The following is a 20,806-nucleotide window of genomic DNA, read 5'->3' as shown; positions in this document are numbered from 1 at the left end:
TGGTCGTCCTTTTCTTCTGGCACCGTCGATTGTAATCGACTCTACCCTCTTGACCGCATCCGACGGTTTTCGCCTAAGGACATGCCCAAACCACCGTAGTCTTCCCTCCCTCAATTTTTCGGATACGGGCACCCCCCAATGATATCCTAATTGCAGAGTTTGGTGTCATGTCCCATAGAGTCCTATCATATACCCATCGAAGTATTCTCATTTATGCGGCCTCCATTCTCTTTACGTGATCCTTCTTGATTGCCCAACATTCTGATACATACAGCAGCGCTGGTCTTATTGCCATTCTATAAAATTTTCCCTTAAGTTCTAGAGGACCCTTTTTGTCACACAAAACTCTAGTAGCATCCCTCCACTTTAGTCATCTCGCCTTTATACGATGTTTAATGTCATAATCTACACCCCTATCTTTATGTATCATAGACCCTAGGTACTTGAAACAAATCACTTGAGGGGAGAACGTGTCCTTTGATGCATACTTCTACATATTTATCTTTTTGGTTCCCACTGAAGTTTGAAATAAATACTCTGTCTTTTCAATATTGATCCTTAGACATTTTTCTTCCAAAGCAGTCTTCTAGGTAGCAAGTCTACCATTCAGCTCATTTTTTGTTTCAGCATCTCGTCAGCGAAAAGCATACACCATGGAACACCGTCTGGTGTCACACCATGGAACACCATCTGGTGTCGCACAATAGATGTCGTCCATAATCGAGGCAAAGATGTAAGGGCTAAGAGCCGACCCCTGGTGGAGTTTGATTTCCACCGGGAATGCCTCGGTGTCGCCAACTATAGTCCTGACGTATGTAGTAGATCTATAGTACATATCACGAATCGCCCGAATATAAGCAGTTGGGATCCGTCTCGTTTCCAAGGTCTTCCAGATCGTATCGCGATGTACACTATCATACGCCTTCTCAAGGTCAATGAACGCCATGTGAAGATCTCTATTTTTCCCCTATATTTCTTCATAAGCCGTCGAAGTAGTTGAATCGCCTCCGTAGTAGATCTGCCTGGCATAAAGCCAAATTGGTTTTCCGAAACCCTAGTAACCTATATCAACCTAGCCTCTAGAAACATTTCCCATAGCTTCATGGTATGATTGAGTAGTTTAATACCTCTTTAGTTACCACAACGCTGGGGATCTCCTTTATTCTTATAGATTGATATTACCGTAGACTATCTCCACTCCTCTGGCATCTTGTTAGTCTCTAAAATAATATTAAAGATGTTGGTCAACCACTTTACTCCCTCTTCTCTTAGGGTCAACCACACAGTGATATGAATTTGATATGGACCGACCACTTTGTCTCTCCCCATCTTTCTAAGGGTCATTTTGACTTCTTCAATCCCAATCCAACTTGTAGGGCAGTCATTGGCTGTAGTATGATGGTAGGCTGACCCATCAATGATTCTTTTAATAACCGAGATAAGTTGATTCGTACAAATCTCTCATTAATTTATATTTTTACTTAACTGCTTAACTTTATTAAAATCTTCAATTTTAGTTCTGATATACTTTTATATATATATATATATATTAAAGAAACAGACATAGAGGTCAAAAGAAATCCAGCCCAAAATAAAACCTAATTCTCAACTTCATGTTCCCCAGCCCATAAAGAATCAGATGTCTATTTTAGTTGAATTACTCCTTTTTTTTTATTTCTGGAATTAGGGTTTTCATTTATTTATCTTTTTCCTTGTTCTGTTTAACACAATTGATCTTCTAAAACAATGTTATCGGAAAACGTATCGGTGACGCCGTCGCTGAGAGCAATAGAATCGGCGATCAAACTGGTCGACGTCAAAAAAGACGAACTCAAGAAGGCGTTCGATGACCTCCACGCCAACTCTATGCACCTCTCCTCTTTCTCTATCTCATGGTCCGACCTCGATGCTCACTTCACCAAGATTCAGAACTCGGTGACTCAACGGTTCCGCATCCTCGAGTCCCGCGAATCCCTTCGCAAACCAATTGATGGCTCCCCCGTTTCGAAGTCCACTCGTGCTCAACTCAATCGCCCCCTAAACAGGGAGACCCACCGGCTCCCAACACGTATGCTGAGAACCATCGTCGTCAAATTCCGTGGGCGTGCAGTCTGATGGTTTGGTTCCGCCGTCAGGCCGCGCTGACTCAGTGGCGACTCGACCAGAACTTAAGGAGTTCTGTGAGAGAATGATGGGAAGGGGTTGAGGAAGTACTATACGACCGCGTAAAAGAACGGGAGGCTATACGGATGGAGCTTCCCGTGCATTGAGGAGTGCTGAGGATCCTGGGGCAATGGTTTTGGATGCAATGGAGGAGTTTTACACTGGGAATTCGCAGTCTAAAGGGATACAGAACCAGGAATCCTCGAATTAAGGAGAGTTTGTGTGGTTTTATTGGAGAAGTTGATGGAAACTGGCACAAGTATCAATGAAGAAGTGAGGGATAGAGCAAAGAAGTTAGCTTTAGAGTGGAACGGCAAGGTCAAGTTGCTCAAAGATAACTCTTTGGAGATATTGGGTTTTTTGCATTTAGTGGCAACTTATAGTTTGGGGCCTTTGATTGATAAGGGGAGCTTGTTGATTACTTCTTTACCATTGCTAAATTCCAGCAAGCTACTGTATTGTGTAGGTCAATTGGTTTAGGGGAGAAAATTCATGGTAAGGTTATTTATTTCTTGATTTGAATGCAATTCTTATCATGTGAATTTGGTTTATTTGATTTTGGGATTGAGTATTTTGCTTGCTTTCCTATATTTTATGGTATATAGATTTTGTTAACTTACTCGGTAGCAGTTTGTCTTATCATGTATGGTTGATTTAAATTATTTGGTGTCTGAAGAGCTTTTAAGAATTGAAGTTTTAATATTGGGATTGATATATCATCATGTCTAGCCGTTTTAAGGTATATGATGGGTGGTGGTTAGTGGTGTCTAGCTACTGTTTTGTCTAGGCCAATTGGTTTAGGGGAGAAAATTCATGGTAAGGTTATTGATTTTTTTTATTTGAATGCAATTCTTGTCATGTGAATTTGGTTTGTTTGATTTTGGGATTGAATATGTTGCTTGCTCTCATATGTTTTATGGGTATATAAATTTTGTTAACTTACTCTGTAGCTGTTGCTTTCTGGGATTGATATGTCATTAAGTCTAGCTGTTTAAGGTATATGATTCATGGTTGGTTAGCGATGCCTTGGTTGAATTTGGTTATTTCTACATTCACTTAGGCTTATTTAATTTCTTGTCGGTGTTTAGCTTATTTTCCCACCATTTTATATGTTTTTAAAGTTCTCTCACTAGATACATTGATAAATGATCTTTTATGAGATGGTTTCCTGCATATCAGTGAATGGTTTTATTGATTAGATGGGGTTCAGTTGTATAATTTCTGCATTAGCATTGGAAACACAATTTTGAAATCCTAGGTGTTGCATGATCCTTTTTATTCTGGTCTTGGTGCCTTGGATTTTGATGTGACTGCTTACCTAGGCAATGGAGGTACTTTATTTTTTGCCATATTGGAAAGGAAGTATCTTAGTTTGGCCAAGTTTAGACACAAAGATTTCCCAAGAGAGCAAAACAATTTCATGGATTAAGAAAAGAAAAATTGAAAATATGGGTAAATCTTTTTGTTCAATCAAATCAATATGTGCATGTGTAATTGGTGTAGCATATTGTTATCTCGTTTAAATAATCAGCTCAAGTCTAATGGTCATTGATCATATATTTCCATAGGATGTACATAATTTTCTACCCCTTTTGGGATTTCGAATTCTCTGTCCCTCTTACCAGTAGATCTGATGAAAACAGCCTTGCCTCATGCGTTGCAGATTTGATCCAAAAACTGGTAGATGATGGGAAACAATTGCTTGCTGTGAAATTTATTTTGACTTAGGGCTAGTAGAAAAATTCCCACCAGGACCTCTTTTGGATGCGTATCTGGAGGAGACAAAGAGCAGGCTATGCAAGTAAGTGAGAAAGAAAGAACTCCCTTAAGTCACAGGGAAACTTTCATTTCCTTCAAACTTTTGGAAGTACGAAACTTCAGTATTCAATTTTTTTCCTTTTACTAATTTCAGTTTCTCGTGCAGAATATTGCCGCTGATGGAGAAATTGGTGCATTGAAATCTGTCATTAAAATAATTGAAGAGTGCAATCTAGAAAACGAGTATTCACAAGAGCCACTTCAGAAACGTATTGAGCAGCTGAGAAGCAGCAGGCAGACAGAAAAGCCCCTGCAACTCCTTCTGCTTTCAAGCCTCAGCATCAACAGACTGCTCAGAAGGCCATTCAGGTGGCAGCTCGGCGGGAAGGAAGAAGAAGCAGGCACTGTCAAAGCAGCAGCAGGTGGCAACAAGCATCCTAAAACAAGTGCATCTGTTGTTCGCACAGTACCCTCATTGAGTGCTGCTGGTTCAACTTCTGCGATTCCTCCGTTCCAGCAAGCTCATCTTCGGCCAGTAGGTTTATTGCCAGATCATTCTGCTGCATATTTACGTTCACCAGCCCCTCCTTTTGGCATGCCAGGTTCTACTCCTGTTGCTAATCCTTATGCAGGCCCATCAGCTCCGATGTATGGCATGGCGGGAGCCCATATGGGTTTCCCTTTGAATCCAAACCCTGCTGCATCCCATTTATATAATTATGACAGGCAGCCTATTTATGGTGCATATGGTATACCGCCACAATACCATCCATCTTACCCCCACAATAGCTCGTGGTATGCTTCCGGTTGCCAGGGCATTGACCTTGCTTTGATATAACTGGATTGTATTGCGTAAACCTAAACTTGTCGACAGGCTTTCTTGACAGGTTGAGGCTACATTGGATTCATCTATTGATAATTTTGCGAACTGATAAGAAGATTTATGTAAATATGGTTTAGTTTTCAATCCAGAAAGCTCAAATACAAGCAGCATTCCATTATGTGTTCACTGTTGTACCCTTGTTTTTACGGGAAGATCTAGACATAACATTGCTTGGGATTTGGAAATCTTTCTATTTTTTGGTTGCCCTATGCAATATATATGCTTGCCTTAGTTTTTCTCGACCCTTTCGGTCGAGACTGCCGACTGCTCTAGACAATGTAGTTAGCATATTCGCTGTCCTACACCATGGGGTTAACCCCATCCAACTTCGTATCTTTTCATCACTTCTCCGAGTCCTACCAGAGTTTTTCTTTCTTCTTTCTTACAGAAGGTTTTTCTTTCCATGATTGTAGAGTTCATTGTTCTTAGATTTAAGCATTTAATGAGTGACCATATACGGTAATATCTGATAACCGAGTATTTACTCATCTGGTAGTTCTATTTGGTTTATGTAACCATATCTGAGTTAATGAGAGAAAGGGTTTATTGTTGTTGGTATTTCTTAATGATGTAATTTATCTCGGTATCGTTATTTATGACTGTCTGAGTTGCTGATAATAGTTAAAAGATTGCTCATTTATGAACTTGCTTTACTGTGGGAGGATTTCCTTTCTTCTTTTGATATTGGGTTTTGACAATGTACTTTGTAATCCGATCGGAGATTAATTATTATTTAATAATAAAATAGTATTTTCATTTAGATTTGTATATACTTTAATAGACATCCATTTTAAGGGCTTGTTCAAGGTAATTTAAATTGTTTAGGATTTTAATAAATATTTAAGCTTTATGTGTACTTATTCCTTTTGTCTCATTTTACATTTTTTTTGCAGAATCAAAGATTGTTGGGTTACTTGTAATGATGTTCACCTTTAACCTTTTTGATACAATGCCGCGAAATTCTTACATTAGTTCCATGATCATAATTACATGACCTCTATAATGTTTCATATTAATGCTTATTTTATTACAAACAAGAACCTTGTACAATTATTTTAAAAATAATATTTAGTAAAATTAAAATTTCAATTGGAGATTAATCTATTTAATAGAATCAAGGTTTAATACAAAAATGCCTAAAGAATGTCTCGAAAAATATTTCAGTCTCTAAGAACGTGTTTCACTGTTTTAAACAATTCAACATTCTTTCAAGACATGTTCTTAGTTTATAATCAATTCAAGACATGTTTCACTGTTTTAAACAAATTCAATATTCAAACCCACTTTCCATTGTTTTAAGCAGAATGATATACTTACAATACAAGTTTATAATATTAGTCAACTCTTTCTTGACAACACACAATTTGCATATATTTTTATATGAAAAAATATAAAAATAAAGGATGTACCACACTTTATTGGCAACAGCAGAGCAGTGCTTCCACTTTATATATGGACTCCACATAGTCTCTAACCCGTATCAGACCCGGATACGAATTTGAGGAGTCACAATGGCTTTCAAAACATAGATTATTCACAATAAGAACAAATTTACAATTTAAACTTTTATTCATTTAACAATGTGAAATCCTTCAATTCAAAGTAATTGATAACTTCTATTCATACTTTCATAAAATTTTAATAATTACATAATTACAAAAATCAGTTTACAAAAATATCATCAGCATTTCAATTAACTGCAGTACATGCCAACAGTTTATAAACTTTCAAAATAAAACACATTCATTTGTCCTGATCTGATCTTCACGGGAGTATGCTATCCTCAACACTTCAACCTTCAGATTTCTTCAAACCTACGTGTGAGAAATCACACGCTAAGTCGATGACTTAGTGAGCAAAAACTAAGAGTACTAAACTTTATAAATGAAATCTTATTTATTTTATTGAAACTTTCATAAAGAATTCCAAATTATTTCCATAACAAGAAGTATACTTATGTATATTATTCTTTTTATATAGCTTTGTTTCCAAATGCCCAACGTAACTATGAGAACTCTAGCTTTTAACCATATTTATTTGTCATTTATTATTCAAAGTATCTCTTATTCACATAAGCACTTTCACATTGAGAATTTTAGTATACCCATGTTCACATCACATTTCCATAATCATACACAAAATCATTAATCACAACTTAAATAATAGAAATTGAATAAAACATTAATAAGATATAACATAAAGAAATTGAAAGGTTTTCGATCGAAAACGTTGAGGTTGACTTATCGCAAGACTTCCTCAATTCTAATACAAAACGAAGAAGTTGCACTCACCTTTGCCTCATTGAAGTCCTAAACGAAACCTTAACGCTTTTGATCGAAAGTTATAATGTCGAGTTGACCAGAAGTTGATTTTGTTCACGACTACACCAAACAATCGAAAATAAATACCAGAATTCAGATCACTTATATCCAATCATAATAACTTAAACTGAAAGAAACATTTAATTTCTTATTTCATGCGCAATAGTATAAGTACTTCCACTACAGTACCGATACTTCCCTTCAATGGTATCGATACCCTCCTACGGTACCGATACCTTTTTGACATTCTGGAAATATCTCTTGGAAATGGTATCGATACTATACCCTTGGTATCGATACTCCCATATCAGTATCGATCCTTTATCAACATACTGATATTACTCTTAGAATTCAACTGATTTTTGCCTTGAAGTATCGGTACTGTTCTTCTAGTACCGATACCCCATGCCCAAAAATACCATTTCCATTTCGAAATTTAACCAAAACTTACCTACATATCCTACTTTGATCTCCTTTTATGCCTTTAAACTAAAATTCTTTCATTAAAATTTTCTTTCTCCATTTACTACTCCCTAATATACAAAATCTCACTAACTTCTAAAAACCATACCATGTTTTCAATCATGCTCTTAATCCATTCTAGACTTTCTATCTCCTTCAATATCCCATGACAAGTCAAATTTAGCCATAGAACTCCAAAAACTACACCATATCAAATCATTTCAAAACCATTTTACAAATTCATTTCTAATTCACTCTTGTTGTTTTAATCCATTACAAGTTTTTCCTTAAGCTTCTATAACACCCAAACTATCAACACCAACCAAAATTTAGAAACCCAAAAATCATAGAAACTTACCTTTGCAATGGCTTCCACAGGAGCAGAAAGAAGATAAGTAAATTTCCAGACTTTTCCCCTTCTACTCCACGTGTTATAACCTATAAAGGTAAGATAAAAAGTCTTTTTTGTGAAAAGACCATAATGTCCTTCCACAATTCCAAATTTGATATCCACTCCTACACAAAATTTCCACAATAAATCTTTGAACTCTCATCTATTCTAATTAACCACTAAATTTTAAATTCTTACATTTTTGTCACTGACCCGATGATTGGGATGTTACAAATAGACCTGTAAAAATAAGCATTAGATTCAGTCTTGGGTCAAAAAAAAGACAAGAATATAAACTTCATATTACCTCTTAAAAGTTTTGTCTCAAATATTCTTTCTTTTGTACTATTAAGGATCATATTTTCCAAACTAGATTACTAAGTGTTTGATTTCAAAACGAGAGTTTTATATATTGTGGAAAACAGAAAAGAAATTGCAACTATTAGACAAGAAAAACTAAAAAATAAAAAGAGAAAAGATTCGATGGTTTTATATTGCAACTATTAGATAAATTATGAAATATGACACCTTTGTGTCCATTGATTTTATATTGTGGAAGAAGGAATCAGGCTTTTCTATGTATCTATATATTTAATGTTTGTAAGTATAAATTTTTGATTGAGCTCCCTTTTTTAGAGCTTTGATTTTGTTTTAAATGATACTGTTGTTTATTCACATAATCACTTTCCTCTTTTGGTACTGTGGGAACTGCGGCTTTAATTCTTGGTGTTTGAGCTGTTGTTATAGGCAGGACATGCTAGAGAATTTTCCCATTTTGTAATGCAAGAATATGGAATAAATGCTGGTTGTGAGGTGGATGAGATTGATGAATTGATGCTTGTTTAAAGAGAATTGTTTGATATTGATCAAGGTGCTAGGAAGCAGTGGAATGAATGGGTGGAAAACAGAATGTAGGTGGGTCAAGATGAAGAGACGTTATTGCGTGCGACTTAATGGAGGATTTTATTTTATTAGGTTCAGATGTGACATCATTGAGTTGAATTTGCAAGTTAGGGGATTGATAAGGTTTTACAAATCTGTTTTCCACCATCTAGTGTAGGGTTAGCTGGAAGTACATGAATACTTATTGAAAGGATTTCGCTTTTACTCAACTTTATTCGGTTTGCTTTGGAATCAACCCCCCCCCCCCCAAATTTTAAGTTATTTAAGGCACTAATAATCGTACTAGAATTAGTTTGTTTAATCTTAGATCGCTACCTGAGTTTGTACTTTATATAATTATATGTTGTTCATGCTGATGATACTAGTAACTGGCAGTTTATCCGTTGTTTTTCACCAGCTAATGAAAGTGAAGTAGGCTTGTAAAACTACATCGAGTAATTTGTTGTTTTGCTTCTTGTTCTTCCAGGCAGAGCCTTCACCAACTACTGGTTCTCTCATTAAGCCTCCGACAGTGCATGGCTCTGTCACTTCTAGTGCATATTCAGCGACTGCTCTGTGTTCCAATCCTATCGACGAAAGAAATCCCAGCTGCTTTGAGTTTAAACCCCCTCCTAGATCAAATCTGGTAATTTGCCCCTTGAAATTAATTTACGATCAGTTCCTATTTCACTACAGCCATAGGTATGGTTAAGTGTTCATAGAATCTGATTTAGCATCCTTCTATCTCTTCTCTCTATATAATTTTTCGATATTGACATCCTTATCTATGTTCATAGCGACCCGCTGCTTGTACTTGTATGGGATATCCTCCTAGTCTAAAGGTTTTGCTTATTCAAGGCACCTGCAGATAAAACCATCTTAGAAGCGAACAATCTCTGCAGATCCAAGGTCAATACCGGATTGTATCGTTTACTCCATCAGCTCCAGTTAAGAATGAGATGGCTGGCTCTTCGAATGAGTTGAGCCTCTCTGTACCAGTTCATACAGCTACTTCTGTGGCTAGTGTTCCTGCTGAAGCCATGTAGACAAATTAAACCATTGGGAACCCAAATAGTGGGATTCAGTCAGGGCAGACTGATCAAAGAGTAACAGGCTCATCCATGATATCCGATGATGGATACAACTGGAGAAAGTATGGACAGAAACATGTCAAAGGAAGTGAATTTCCACGCATTTATTACAAATGTACACATCCTAATTGCGAAGTGAAAAAGCTATTTTAGCAATCTCATGATGGGCAGATTACGGACATAATATACAAAGGTACACATGATCATCCTAAACTTGAACCTAGTCGCCCGTATTCTTCTGGAAATACCATGTCTGTACAAGAAGAAAGATCTGATAAGGTGCCATATTTGACTGGAGGAGATGGTAAGGAGTATTCTACTCATATAGTTTGTGTGTGTTTTAGCCGTGTTTTAAATTATGAGTTAATCTTTTCTTTTTCTCTGTTTTAGACAAGTCATCCAGCATGTATGGCCAGATGGCTCATAGTATTGATCCAAATTGTACAGCAGATCTATCTCCGGTCACAGCTAATGATGATAATGTGGGTGATGCTGATGCTGATGATCCTTTCTCAAAGCGAAGGTATTGTTACTGTCACTGGAGGCTTCAGCTTTTTACCCTGGTTTTGTATGCTTGCTAAGTGATATTATTCAATATGAGCAGGAAGTTGGATGGTGGGACTGATATCACCCCTGTGGTGAAGCCAATCCGGGAACCACGTATTGTCGTACAGACTTTGAGTGAAGTTGATATCCTGGATGATGGGTATCGATGGCCCAAATATGGGCAAAAAGTAGTGAGAGGAAATCCTAATCCTAGGTACATATCATGAAGATTTGATTAAATGATAATAGTGGTATGTTTCAAGATATGATTTTTAGAACAGTATATTGGTTGGCATGAAACTCCATTGGAAGCATTCTGGCTTTTGCGCATTGTCATGAATTAGAGATATGTTTCTCAGTTCTTCTAGAGAAAATAACCTCAGTGACCGAAAATGCCTTATAATATACAAATTTAACTAACTTTTTTTTGGATTTACCAAAATGACCAACAAAATTCGCAACGCGAACTCCAATTTCGTAACCCAATTTCCAATTTCGCAATACGATAGTCAAATTCGCAACACAAAGTCAAATTCGCAACGCGATAGTCAAATTTGCAACACAAAAGTCAAATTCGCAACGCGAATTTGTAAATCGCAACACAGAAGTCAAATTTGCAACGCGATAGTCAAATTTGCAACGCGAAAGTCAAATGTTTTTACGCGAAATACAATATTAATTTCGCAACACAAATGTAAACATTATTATCGCAAATAATCTCTAACCTAAAACCCTAAATCACAACTCAGTCCCATCTCCGACGAAATCCGTCCATCTCCATCTCTCAGAGCAACCCTCACAACCATTCACGGTCAGAAATGGAAAATCAACCACCGAGGGTTAGTTTTTTTAATCTCTTATTTTTGTTTTGAAATTTTTGTATTATTATTAGATTTTTCTTATATTGATGATAAATTTACTGGTAATTTCAATATATATAGATTAACCATTTCACTGAGATTGCTTAGTAAATTCATTCGGTTGCTGCCAATACTGCTAAACTGTTTAGTCTTTAACCATGTGAAGTTAGTATTTGTCTTTGTTTTGTCTTTTTGTTGAAGAAACCCTAAATCGCAACACCAAATTCGCAACGCGAAAATGAAAATAGCAACGCGATTTTAGTTTCGCGTTGCGAATTTAAGTTTCATAAACTTCTTTTATTCTTCCAATTGAAACTTGAATGAATTGCATTACTTCAACCAAAAAACAAAGACAAATACTAACTTCACAGTGTTGCTAATTTAAGTTTCAAGAATAAACTACTACTCTTTATGTTGTCCTTGAACCTGCACTAAACATATATGTTGTCCTTTTAAATGTTTATATAAGTGCTTATTTCTAGAATGTTATCTGATGCATTTTGTGAACTATGATGGAATAATGACTTGGGTGAATACCGTGCTAGTTTGAAATATATTTGGCTTTGTTTTCACTGTTTAATATCATGTCTGTTTATATTGTTTAATTTGTAGTTTTTGGTATATCTAACTGTATGTTTATTGTTTTTGTAGAATTTTTTTTCGGCTGCATTAACCTTAAGGAATAAATTAAGCCTAGCCACTAAAATTGCGTCTACGCTTACACCTCTACAAAGAAAATTGTTTGAGGATACTTGCTTCGGGCCATGGCTGAAAGTGCAACATACGGGTGGAGATGCTATGTTGACACATTTGTTTCTTCAGACCATGACTAACGATCTACCCAAGGGGATACAACGTGGTGATGAGGAGATATGGTTTCATTTTCCTCCGGCACATACTTGTTTTAGGCGGGAGGAGTTTTTCTTAATCACTGGTCTACGCTTCGGACACGATGATGTAGGTCGGTACACTAGTCATATCACCCACCCATCATGGTTATCTCAGGTTTTTCCTGAGCTGGCAAAGTCGAAGCAGAGTTTACACGTCGACGAATTGAAGAGATTATTTGATAAAGATGATTTTACTTGGATGAATGACCTTGATGTTGTATGAGTATGCCATTTATTACTTTTACATGCCGACTTTTTAGGCAAAGAGGACAGACAACCTATCTCCGAGGACCTAATATTATTGGTAGAGGACCTAAATGCATGGAACCTGTTTCCGTGGGGTTCATATCTATGGAAAGCTACCTGGAAGAAGTTGTCGTCTGCCTTTGAGGACTGAAAATGTTTGCGGGGTGATGGACTTGGGCCTTTAAGGTAAGAATTTCTATAATGTTTCCAAATTATAATTAATTATTTAACAATTATAATGTTTGTGTATTATTTGTTTGTAGATTTGGATATTTGAGGCTTCCCAGCATGCAGACATATGCGATAAAAAGATCAAATGATATCCTAGGGCTATTACCTGGAAGAGGATCCGCTGTTGGATTGGGAAGAGTTACCCCATATACGACGATGATGATGTAAGTTAACACAAATAATACCATATATAAACAAGTTATTACTAGTACAATTTAACTTTGTTTGAGCTTTTATATTGTTAGGAGGCCAACTATCCATTACAGAGGCTGACACCCACAGAGGCTGAGCTTGTCACTGATTGGTGGTAAGCTAGTAAGCGGTTTTTTGATGGGACGGATGATGAGCACCCCCACCTCGAGAGCCATCACCTGATCGGGCCGATTCTACAGCTCGACATCCGGAGCCATCACCTGATCTAGCCTCTTCTCCACCTCCACCATCACCTATTCCATCACATCATCGAGCCTCTTCTCCACCATCACCTCATGATAGGCGACCGACAAAGAGACCACGACATTTATCTCCCTGTTCTCCACCTCCACGGGATGAGTTAGGGGAATTACGTGATGAGGTCGGTGCTTTGCGTCATGAGGTCGGTACTTTACGTGAAGATAATGGTACATGGCGTGATGAGGTTCGATCTTTACGTGGTGAGGTGGATTTTTTACGCGATAACAATGGTGCGCTATGCGGTGAGGTATATACTTTACGTGATGAGGTTGCCGCTCTACACGAGATTGTTTCATTGTTGTAAAATGAGGTTCATACTCTACGCAATGAGGTAAATTTATTTAATACTATACTAAAAATGCAAATAACCTTTTTTCGGCATTATTTATTTATTTATGTACTGATTTATGTATTAATTTATTTTCAGCGGCCCGATAAGGTAGATGTTTTACGTCGAGTTTTTCTTGCACGACAGGGTTCACGCATAAGACGTCGTGCACGTGCCATTACGTCTCCGTTCACCCCACTAGTGCCAAGACTCCGTAAGAATAAGCCTGATGCACCTATCATCATTCAAGAGGCGCCTCCTATCGTTCAAGAGGCCCCTCTCATCATCGAAGAAGCCCCTCCTACCGTTCAAGAGGCCCCTGTCATCGTTCAAGAGGTCCCGCTCGCCGTTCAAGACCCCGATTCACATGGCGTCATATATCAACATATTGATAAACCCCCTCCCGTGCCCGATATAATGGATGCGAGTTGGCTTTCGTATGTGTTACCGGCCAGTACCATTCCTCAGCAGGAGAGGGGAAACACTACCGGACACAATTACGGATAATACTCTTTGGGCTAAGACCGCAGTTGATTTTTATCTACATGAGCGGAGCAAGGGATTTTATTCTGACCTATGCCAAATTGACGATGCTATTAATTTGTTTCTTGATCGGTATTGGTGGGGTATTTTATTAGGGGTTGAAGATAATGGCTATCTCGAAGGGGTGGTAAGTCTTATATTCTTCTTATATTGCATTTTGATTAAAAAAATTAAATTATTAATAAATTCACTAATATATTTATTTTTTTATAAAACAACATATTGATGCATGGGTGTCACATCTTCTAATAATAAGGAAATTGAGGAAAAGAAATAATCGTTGGACTATTATGTCGACGTCTTTTCACGCAGTTCACTTGAAGGATCAGAGAGATGCTTCATATACGTTGGGTAATGGAAAAGCTAAACTTTATCCTGCGTGGTGGGAGGTCGATAAGGTTAGTATTTATTTTTTGAATATTTTAAAGGTTTTCATAAATTTTATTTGATGTGCGCAATTATTTATGATTGCAGGTGTTTATCCCTGTTTTGAAATGTCGTCATTGGCTTCTCGTCGAGCTTCAGCTCCCATCCCTGAAGACAATGGCATATGAAAGCATGTTGAATTACATATCATTGTCTGATTTGAGAGATATTATTACAAAGGGATAGAGCGATCATTTGGCTAAATACTTGGATGCGATTGATTATTAGACAAATTCTGGAAACAAGAAGCCAAAGAAATTCAAAATTACAATGATCAGAGACGAGACTGCACCACAACAAACGTAGGGAGCCAGAGGGGATTGTGGTCCTCTTGTATGCTTGTGCTTGGAACGTTTGACGATAGGAAGTAAACAGTATCTACCTCCCACAGATAGAGATAGAGGTGTAGTAGGCTTGTGGTTTCAGCATTATATGGCCAGATCGATATATACGAGACGTTACCTACCTGCATCCGCGTGCTGAAAGTGTGCATAAATAATTGGTAAGTTTGAGCAAGTGTTATTAACATATATACTCTTTAATTGGTTTGAAAATATTTGGTTAAGTACCTAGAATTCAATAATTTGCTTTTTGTTGGTTTTAGATGTTAGAAAGTGTTGTTTGAGCAAATGTTTGGTTTCTGCAGGTTAATCCTGAAGTGAGCTGCGTGAAATTGATGTATTTGTGCATAAACAACAGTCTGGGGTACATTTTTTTTGCTTTATTTAATTGATTTTTACATTGAAAGTTGATTTGTTGTTTAATTGATGAGAAATAAGATTTATTTTTGATTAATTGATTTGTAAAAGTGATTTGTTTATTTGATGTGTAAATAAGAATTATTTTTTGCTTGTTTAATTGATTTGTAAAAGTTGATTTGTTGTTTCTAAAAAATTCAATCTGCATTATTTTGAAGGTAAAAAGACCCGTTGAAGGTACAAATTCGCAACGCGATTTTCGGTTTGCGAATTTGACTTTCGCGTTGCGAATTGGCTATCGCAACGCTTATTTCGCGTTACGAATTTGACTTTCGCGTTGATCGCAACATACAACATCAGGTATATACAACATCAAACACATTCCAAGCTATAAATACAAGCTAAGGACACTTGAAGAAGCAAGAGAACAACTATCCAAGCAATCAAACACGAAAATCCCAACATGATAACAACTGAACATGTCATAGCAATGTTCAAACTCAAGTTGTAGATTTTGATTTCCTTTTGCTTGGCACCATATGAGATTTGGATTTTGATTTCCTTTTGCTTGACACCATATGAGATTTGAATTTTGATTTCCTTTTGCTTGGCACCATATGAGCTTTGGATTTTGATGAGCATCAGAAGCATTTCGGACTTATGATTTGGGTGGTACTCGGAAGCATTTCGGATTTATTATTTTTGTTATTATTACAAGTTGTAGCCCTCAATTATCGGATTTTTAGTTGCCATTTGTTGCATTTCTCGTATACCACCCAGATCATACGCCCGAAACGTTTCTGACGCTTTAAAGTTGACCAAAAATTACGATGGTCGAGATTTTCCTCGCGTTTAAAGTTGAAAAAAAAAACAATGGAAATTAGGAATAATCAATGATAACATGCATATTGGAAAGAGCTAATATTTATAGTGGAGCCGAAATTTATATTGAAATTTAAATTCAAACTCCAATTACATATGAAATGAATTTGAAATGCAGTGTTAAATTGAACATGTAAATTGCATAATTGATTCATATTGTTCAAGTAACATGCTTTATGAACCATCAAGCTAACAGACAATAATGATTGAGTTCAAAGCTGAGTTGTGAGTTGATGGGGTTTTTCACACTTGTCACATGGTTGGAATAAGTACTCACATGGAAGAGATAGATTGTTTTGTTATCACAACCCATCTCATCTAAATGAAAATATACATACAATATAATCAAACCAAAAACATACATACACAATAAATTTATACATAACAAAAGTACTCACATGGAAGAGATAGATTGTTTTGTTATCCACAACCCATCTCATCTAAATGAAAATATACATACAATATAATCAAACCAAAAACATACATACACAATAAATGATTGTTTTGTTATACACCCCATCTCATCTAAATGAAAATATACTACAATATAATCAAACCAAAACATACATACACAATAAATTTATACTAACAGTTCAAATAATTACCCACAAAACAAATTAATCTGATGAAAAATAGTTATTTCTAACGAAGTCCGGAACATTATTTTCCAAATAATGTACCCATAACAATGTTCAAATAATGTACAATGCGATAGTCAAATTCGCAACGCGAAATAAGCGTTGCGATAGTCAAATTCGCAACACGAAAGTCAAATTCGATTTGCGATTTCGCATTGCGAATTTGACTATCACAACGCTTATTTCGCATTGCGAAATTGACTTTCGCGTTGATCGCAACATACAACATCAAGTTATACAACATCAAACATTCCAAGCTAAATACAAGCTAAGGACATTTTTTTAATGACAGTTTTAGTTGAAGATTCATGGGTAAAGACATATTGTAAAACACCATGAAACATCTCCCATGACCCTCCAAAACACAAATATATCCAAACATGATCAACATTAGACGATTTCATTCTACAATTATAAATTATTTACTAACAAACGAGCTATAACTAGATATCATCACTAACTTAGAGAAAAACATACCTTTATTAAGTTGATAGTTGATAATTTGGGAGAGAAATCATTGAAAAATATATAGAATAAAATTATGTAAACAAATTAGAGATGGGAAGGATGTCGTTGGATATAGAACAGATGTCGCCGGAGAGAGTGATAGATGGAGATGGAATGAGTTGCGATTTAGGGATTTAGGTTATGAGTTGATGCTGCTGCGTTATTATATACCCAAAACATTTGTGTTGCGAAACTAAAACCTGTTGCGAAATTAAATTCGCGTTGCGAATTTGACTGTCGCTTTGCGCTGCTGCGTTGTTATATACCCAAAACATTTGTATTACGAAACTAAAACCTGTTGCGAAATTAAATTTGCGTTGCGAATTTGACTATCGCGTTGCAAATTTGACTTTGTGTTGCGAATTTGACTATCGCGTTGCGATTTACAAATTCACGTTGCGATTTACAGATTCGCGTTGCGATTTACAGATTCGCGTTGCGATTTACAGATTCGCGTTGCGAAATTGGAAACTGAGTTGCGAAATTGGAGTTCGCGTTGCGAATTTGTTGGTCATTTTGGAAAATCCAAAAAAAATTGGTTAAATTCGTATATTATAAGGCATTTTCGGTCACTGAGGTTATTTTCTCTAGTTATATTTGTATTTTGTTTTGCTTATTTAGATTATGATTTTGCAGACTTAAAGGCACATACATGCTTTAGGATCTTCTATTCTTTATGACGTTCTTTACTTTCTGCATACTTTCTATGTAGGAGTTATTATAAGTGCACAGCTGCTGGTTTCCCTGTTAGAAAACCATCGAGAGGGCATCTCATGATCCGAAAGCTGTTATAACCACTACGAGGGATCTCTATACAGCTGGACCTGTAAAGGCACCATGAAGGATTAGATCAGAAGAAAATGATGTCATTAGCCTTGATCTTGGTGTCAGGATTAGTCCTGCTCATGAAAATAGTTCGACCGAAAATCAGCAATTGCATTCTGAACTCATCCAAAATCACCCTCAGACTGGTGGTTCTAGTTTCAAGCCAGTTCAACCAAGTCCACTGACAACATACAATGGTGTTTCCTAATGGTGGCAGAATCATTATGGATCTAGAAAGCACAAAGCGAAGGTCGCCAAGTTGAAATTTTGCCCCTAAATCATTCTTATGCATATGCACAGACCATGGAAGAATACTAACAGTCCGTAAATCTGTCAACACGTAGGTACAAGAAATAAAAACATGGACATTCCTTCTTTCCTTCTTTTTCCCCCATCTTTTTGGCTGGTAAAAGAAAGGTTAGAAAGCTTATTCTGAAATATATGTATTGTTTCTCTATATATAGTAAGTAGGGTAATTCTGTTGTGCGTCAGCCTTATTATTAACCGGCGTATATTAAGTCTGTCGTACCTTAGACATCCCTCTATCTATATATTGTAGCCTGTTAACCGGCGTACAAACTATTTTCTGCCACAAATCAGTCCTGTATAAACTGGGGGGATTGTACAAAAAATGGAACTGGTATATGTATTATTTTTATTACAGGAAAGTGTTGTAAAACATGTCTTTGATTCAATTTTGATTACCCGACAGTATATGCAGTATTGTTAATTCATTATACACAACAAATATAAATCATATAGAAATACGCCCTAATACAAGTGCTTCGATCATTAAGGTAATGGTATGCAGTTTTGTACGAGTTGGATCTATTGGATAACCCATGGGAACATGAAGACAGACTAAATCCAAAGCAATGAGTTACATATTCCTCCAGATTTTGGGAAATTAATTGGTAGCTTCTGCTGGTAATTCTCCACTTTGAGACTATCAATACTCAATTGGCATAATGTTGCCACCTATGCTTTCAATCACCATTGATATTTTGAGGCCTAAAAGAAGATAAAAGTCCAAAAAAAGAAGCTGCAGCACCCAAAGTTGATTTTCCATGGTTTTGCCAATGGCTAAAAGGCAAGATAGATAGCCAAAATTACCTGAGATATCAAGGGGAGGGTAGGCGGTTTTTTGAGGTTGCGCCCACCCTTCTAACAATTAAGTTCAAAGACAAGAGTGTTCCAACAACAATAGCCCCATTGAAAGAATCCACTAACTGTACCTTTCTCTTTCCATTACATTTCTATCCAACAACTTCATGACAAAAAAACAATATCAACGTAGAGAAAGAGAAAAAAAGGTGTTTTCTTTTCTCAATGAATCAAGTACTCCTATGTCCAAAATATACTCCTTTTCAACTCTTATCACCATTTACAGATATTGGAATTCAACTTTAAACACGTTTTGATCAATAAAGGCGAAGATAGGTGAAAAAGTACAAGAAATATCCCCCACAAATAAAGGGACACCATCATTCTTGAAAGGCTAATAGCTATTGGCAACAAGCCGACAGAGCATCAACCATCCTTTTATTCTGCAAAAAGAAACACTTCCAAACGCTACATTCCATCTCGGTTTGGACTGTTTTTCAGACCCTTTTCCTCCTATCATCTATTTTACCCCAACACATTGCCACATAACTCTGCCTGCTTGGACTTTGTATCCTAAGCGGCTGATTCTACCTTTTTTCTTTCCTTCTACATGCTTGCATTGAATAGATTAACGATTCCATAGCTTATAAATGTCCTATATATAGCAATATAGTAACCTCAGATCACCTTATGAGCATTCTCCTCAGTATCATTGATAGGCTCTGCGTTTTATTTTTTTTCTTGATGGGAAGGCAGAGTGAGCCGGCTGCTCATTCTTCCATTGCTCTCTTGAGAGGTTTAGACAGCTGCAGCGAGCGAAGGAATTGAGACAGGAAAGAAGTTTTACGAATGCTATCCGGAGCAGAGGATCAATCCAGGCACACCGAATGAAACATCACAATTGTTTTTCCATTCCGAATTGATGTTTCAGCCTGGACCGCATCTCCAAGGATCTGCATACGGTGAATCTAGCATGCGGAGCATGTATAATCGACGCCAGGTTATCGAAACTCCGATATTTTCGAACTTACAGCAGACAGACACGGTTTGCATACCTTTAATGATTCAGATGTTGACACTTCACTTCATCTGTGAACGATTGTAGTTTATTCTAGTGTTTTTGTTTCGTTCTCCGGTGACTCTTCTTATGGAGCTGTAAGAAAATGGTAAGGGGAAATGGAAGAGAAACAAATGGTATAATATATATATATATATATATATATATATATATATATATATATATATATATATACACTATAGTCCAGTAGTCTCCTTTATTCTCGTTATGATCAGAAGTTATATAATGATCTGAAGGTCATCCTCTTGCCTCTTTACAAAGCATTTTCACCATGGTTGCCATTATTTGAGTCTTCATCATTGCGTCACTTCCTCTTCATGATTTTTCGGAATCGTCGGATGAACAGCCATGGTATCTAATAGAGCTTCCTCATGGTTATCCTTTCAAACTTGAAACAGCAATAACTTTCTGGGCTTTTCCTGCCAATATCTGCAGTCCAAAACAAGTTTCCTACATTTAAGTGTTAGAAATACAGTTGATCAAGTTTTGGCCTGATAAACAATTCGAATGAATAGAAAACTCAGAAAATATGTACTCAAAGTAAAAAAAACTCTAAAGTTCGTATTTGGGAAGAAGAAAAAATGCACAGAACGCTTGCAT

The 20,806-nt window shown here is 36.5% G+C and overlaps 1 protein-coding gene, 1 long non-coding RNA gene and 1 pseudogene across 2 annotated transcripts; 2 read left to right on the top strand and 1 right to left on the bottom strand.

The window, feature by feature from the left end:
* The first annotated feature begins 1,695 nt into the window (after window positions 1-1,695).
* Window positions 1,696-5,292, top strand: LOC120164543 (annotated as a pseudogene).
* A 1,253-nt stretch (window positions 5,293-6,545) lies between these two features.
* LOC120164554 lies at window positions 6,546-8,008 on the bottom strand. The gene is made up of 3 exons (XR_005519750.1): window positions 7,946-8,008; window positions 7,096-7,185; window positions 6,546-6,618 (listed from the first exon to the last, which is right to left on the bottom strand). It is a non-coding gene; the product is annotated as an uncharacterized LOC120164554 (long non-coding RNA).
* Window positions 8,009-9,208: 1,200 nt separating this feature from the next.
* Window positions 9,209-10,869, top strand: LOC120164468 (probable WRKY transcription factor 20). The gene is made up of 4 exons (XM_039174179.1): window positions 9,209-9,506; window positions 9,719-10,255; window positions 10,342-10,474; window positions 10,556-10,869. The coding sequence occupies exons 2-4, from the start codon at window positions 10,201-10,203 to the stop codon at window positions 10,722-10,724; spliced, it is 357 nt and encodes a 118-aa protein (XP_039030110.1). The 5' UTR covers window positions 9,209-9,506; window positions 9,719-10,200; the 3' UTR covers window positions 10,725-10,869.
* The last annotated feature ends 9,937 nt before the right edge of the window (window positions 10,870-20,806 follow it).

Source organism: Hibiscus syriacus, unplaced genomic scaffold (genome assembly GCF_006381635.1).
Source record: "Hibiscus syriacus cultivar Baekdansim isolate YM2019G1 unplaced genomic scaffold, ASM638163v2 tig00111540_pilon, whole genome shotgun sequence".
Lineage (NCBI taxonomy): Eukaryota > Viridiplantae > Streptophyta > Magnoliopsida > Malvales > Malvaceae > Hibiscus > Hibiscus syriacus.
The sequence above is the reverse complement of the archived record's forward strand: the minus strand, read 5'-3'. Positions and strand labels throughout refer to the sequence as shown.

Coding starts and splice junctions, on each gene's coding strand:
- LOC120164468 (XM_039174179.1), top strand. CDS start 10,201: ATGTCTGTACAAGAAGAAAGATCTGATAAGGTGCCATATTTGACTGGA. Junction 10,256..10,341: donor ATATTTGACTGGAGGAGATG/GTAAGGAGTATT, acceptor TCTCTGTTTTAG/ACAAGTCATCCAGCATGTAT. Junction 10,475..10,555: donor GATCCTTTCTCAAAGCGAAG/GTATTGTTACTG, acceptor CAATATGAGCAG/GAAGTTGGATGGTGGGACTG.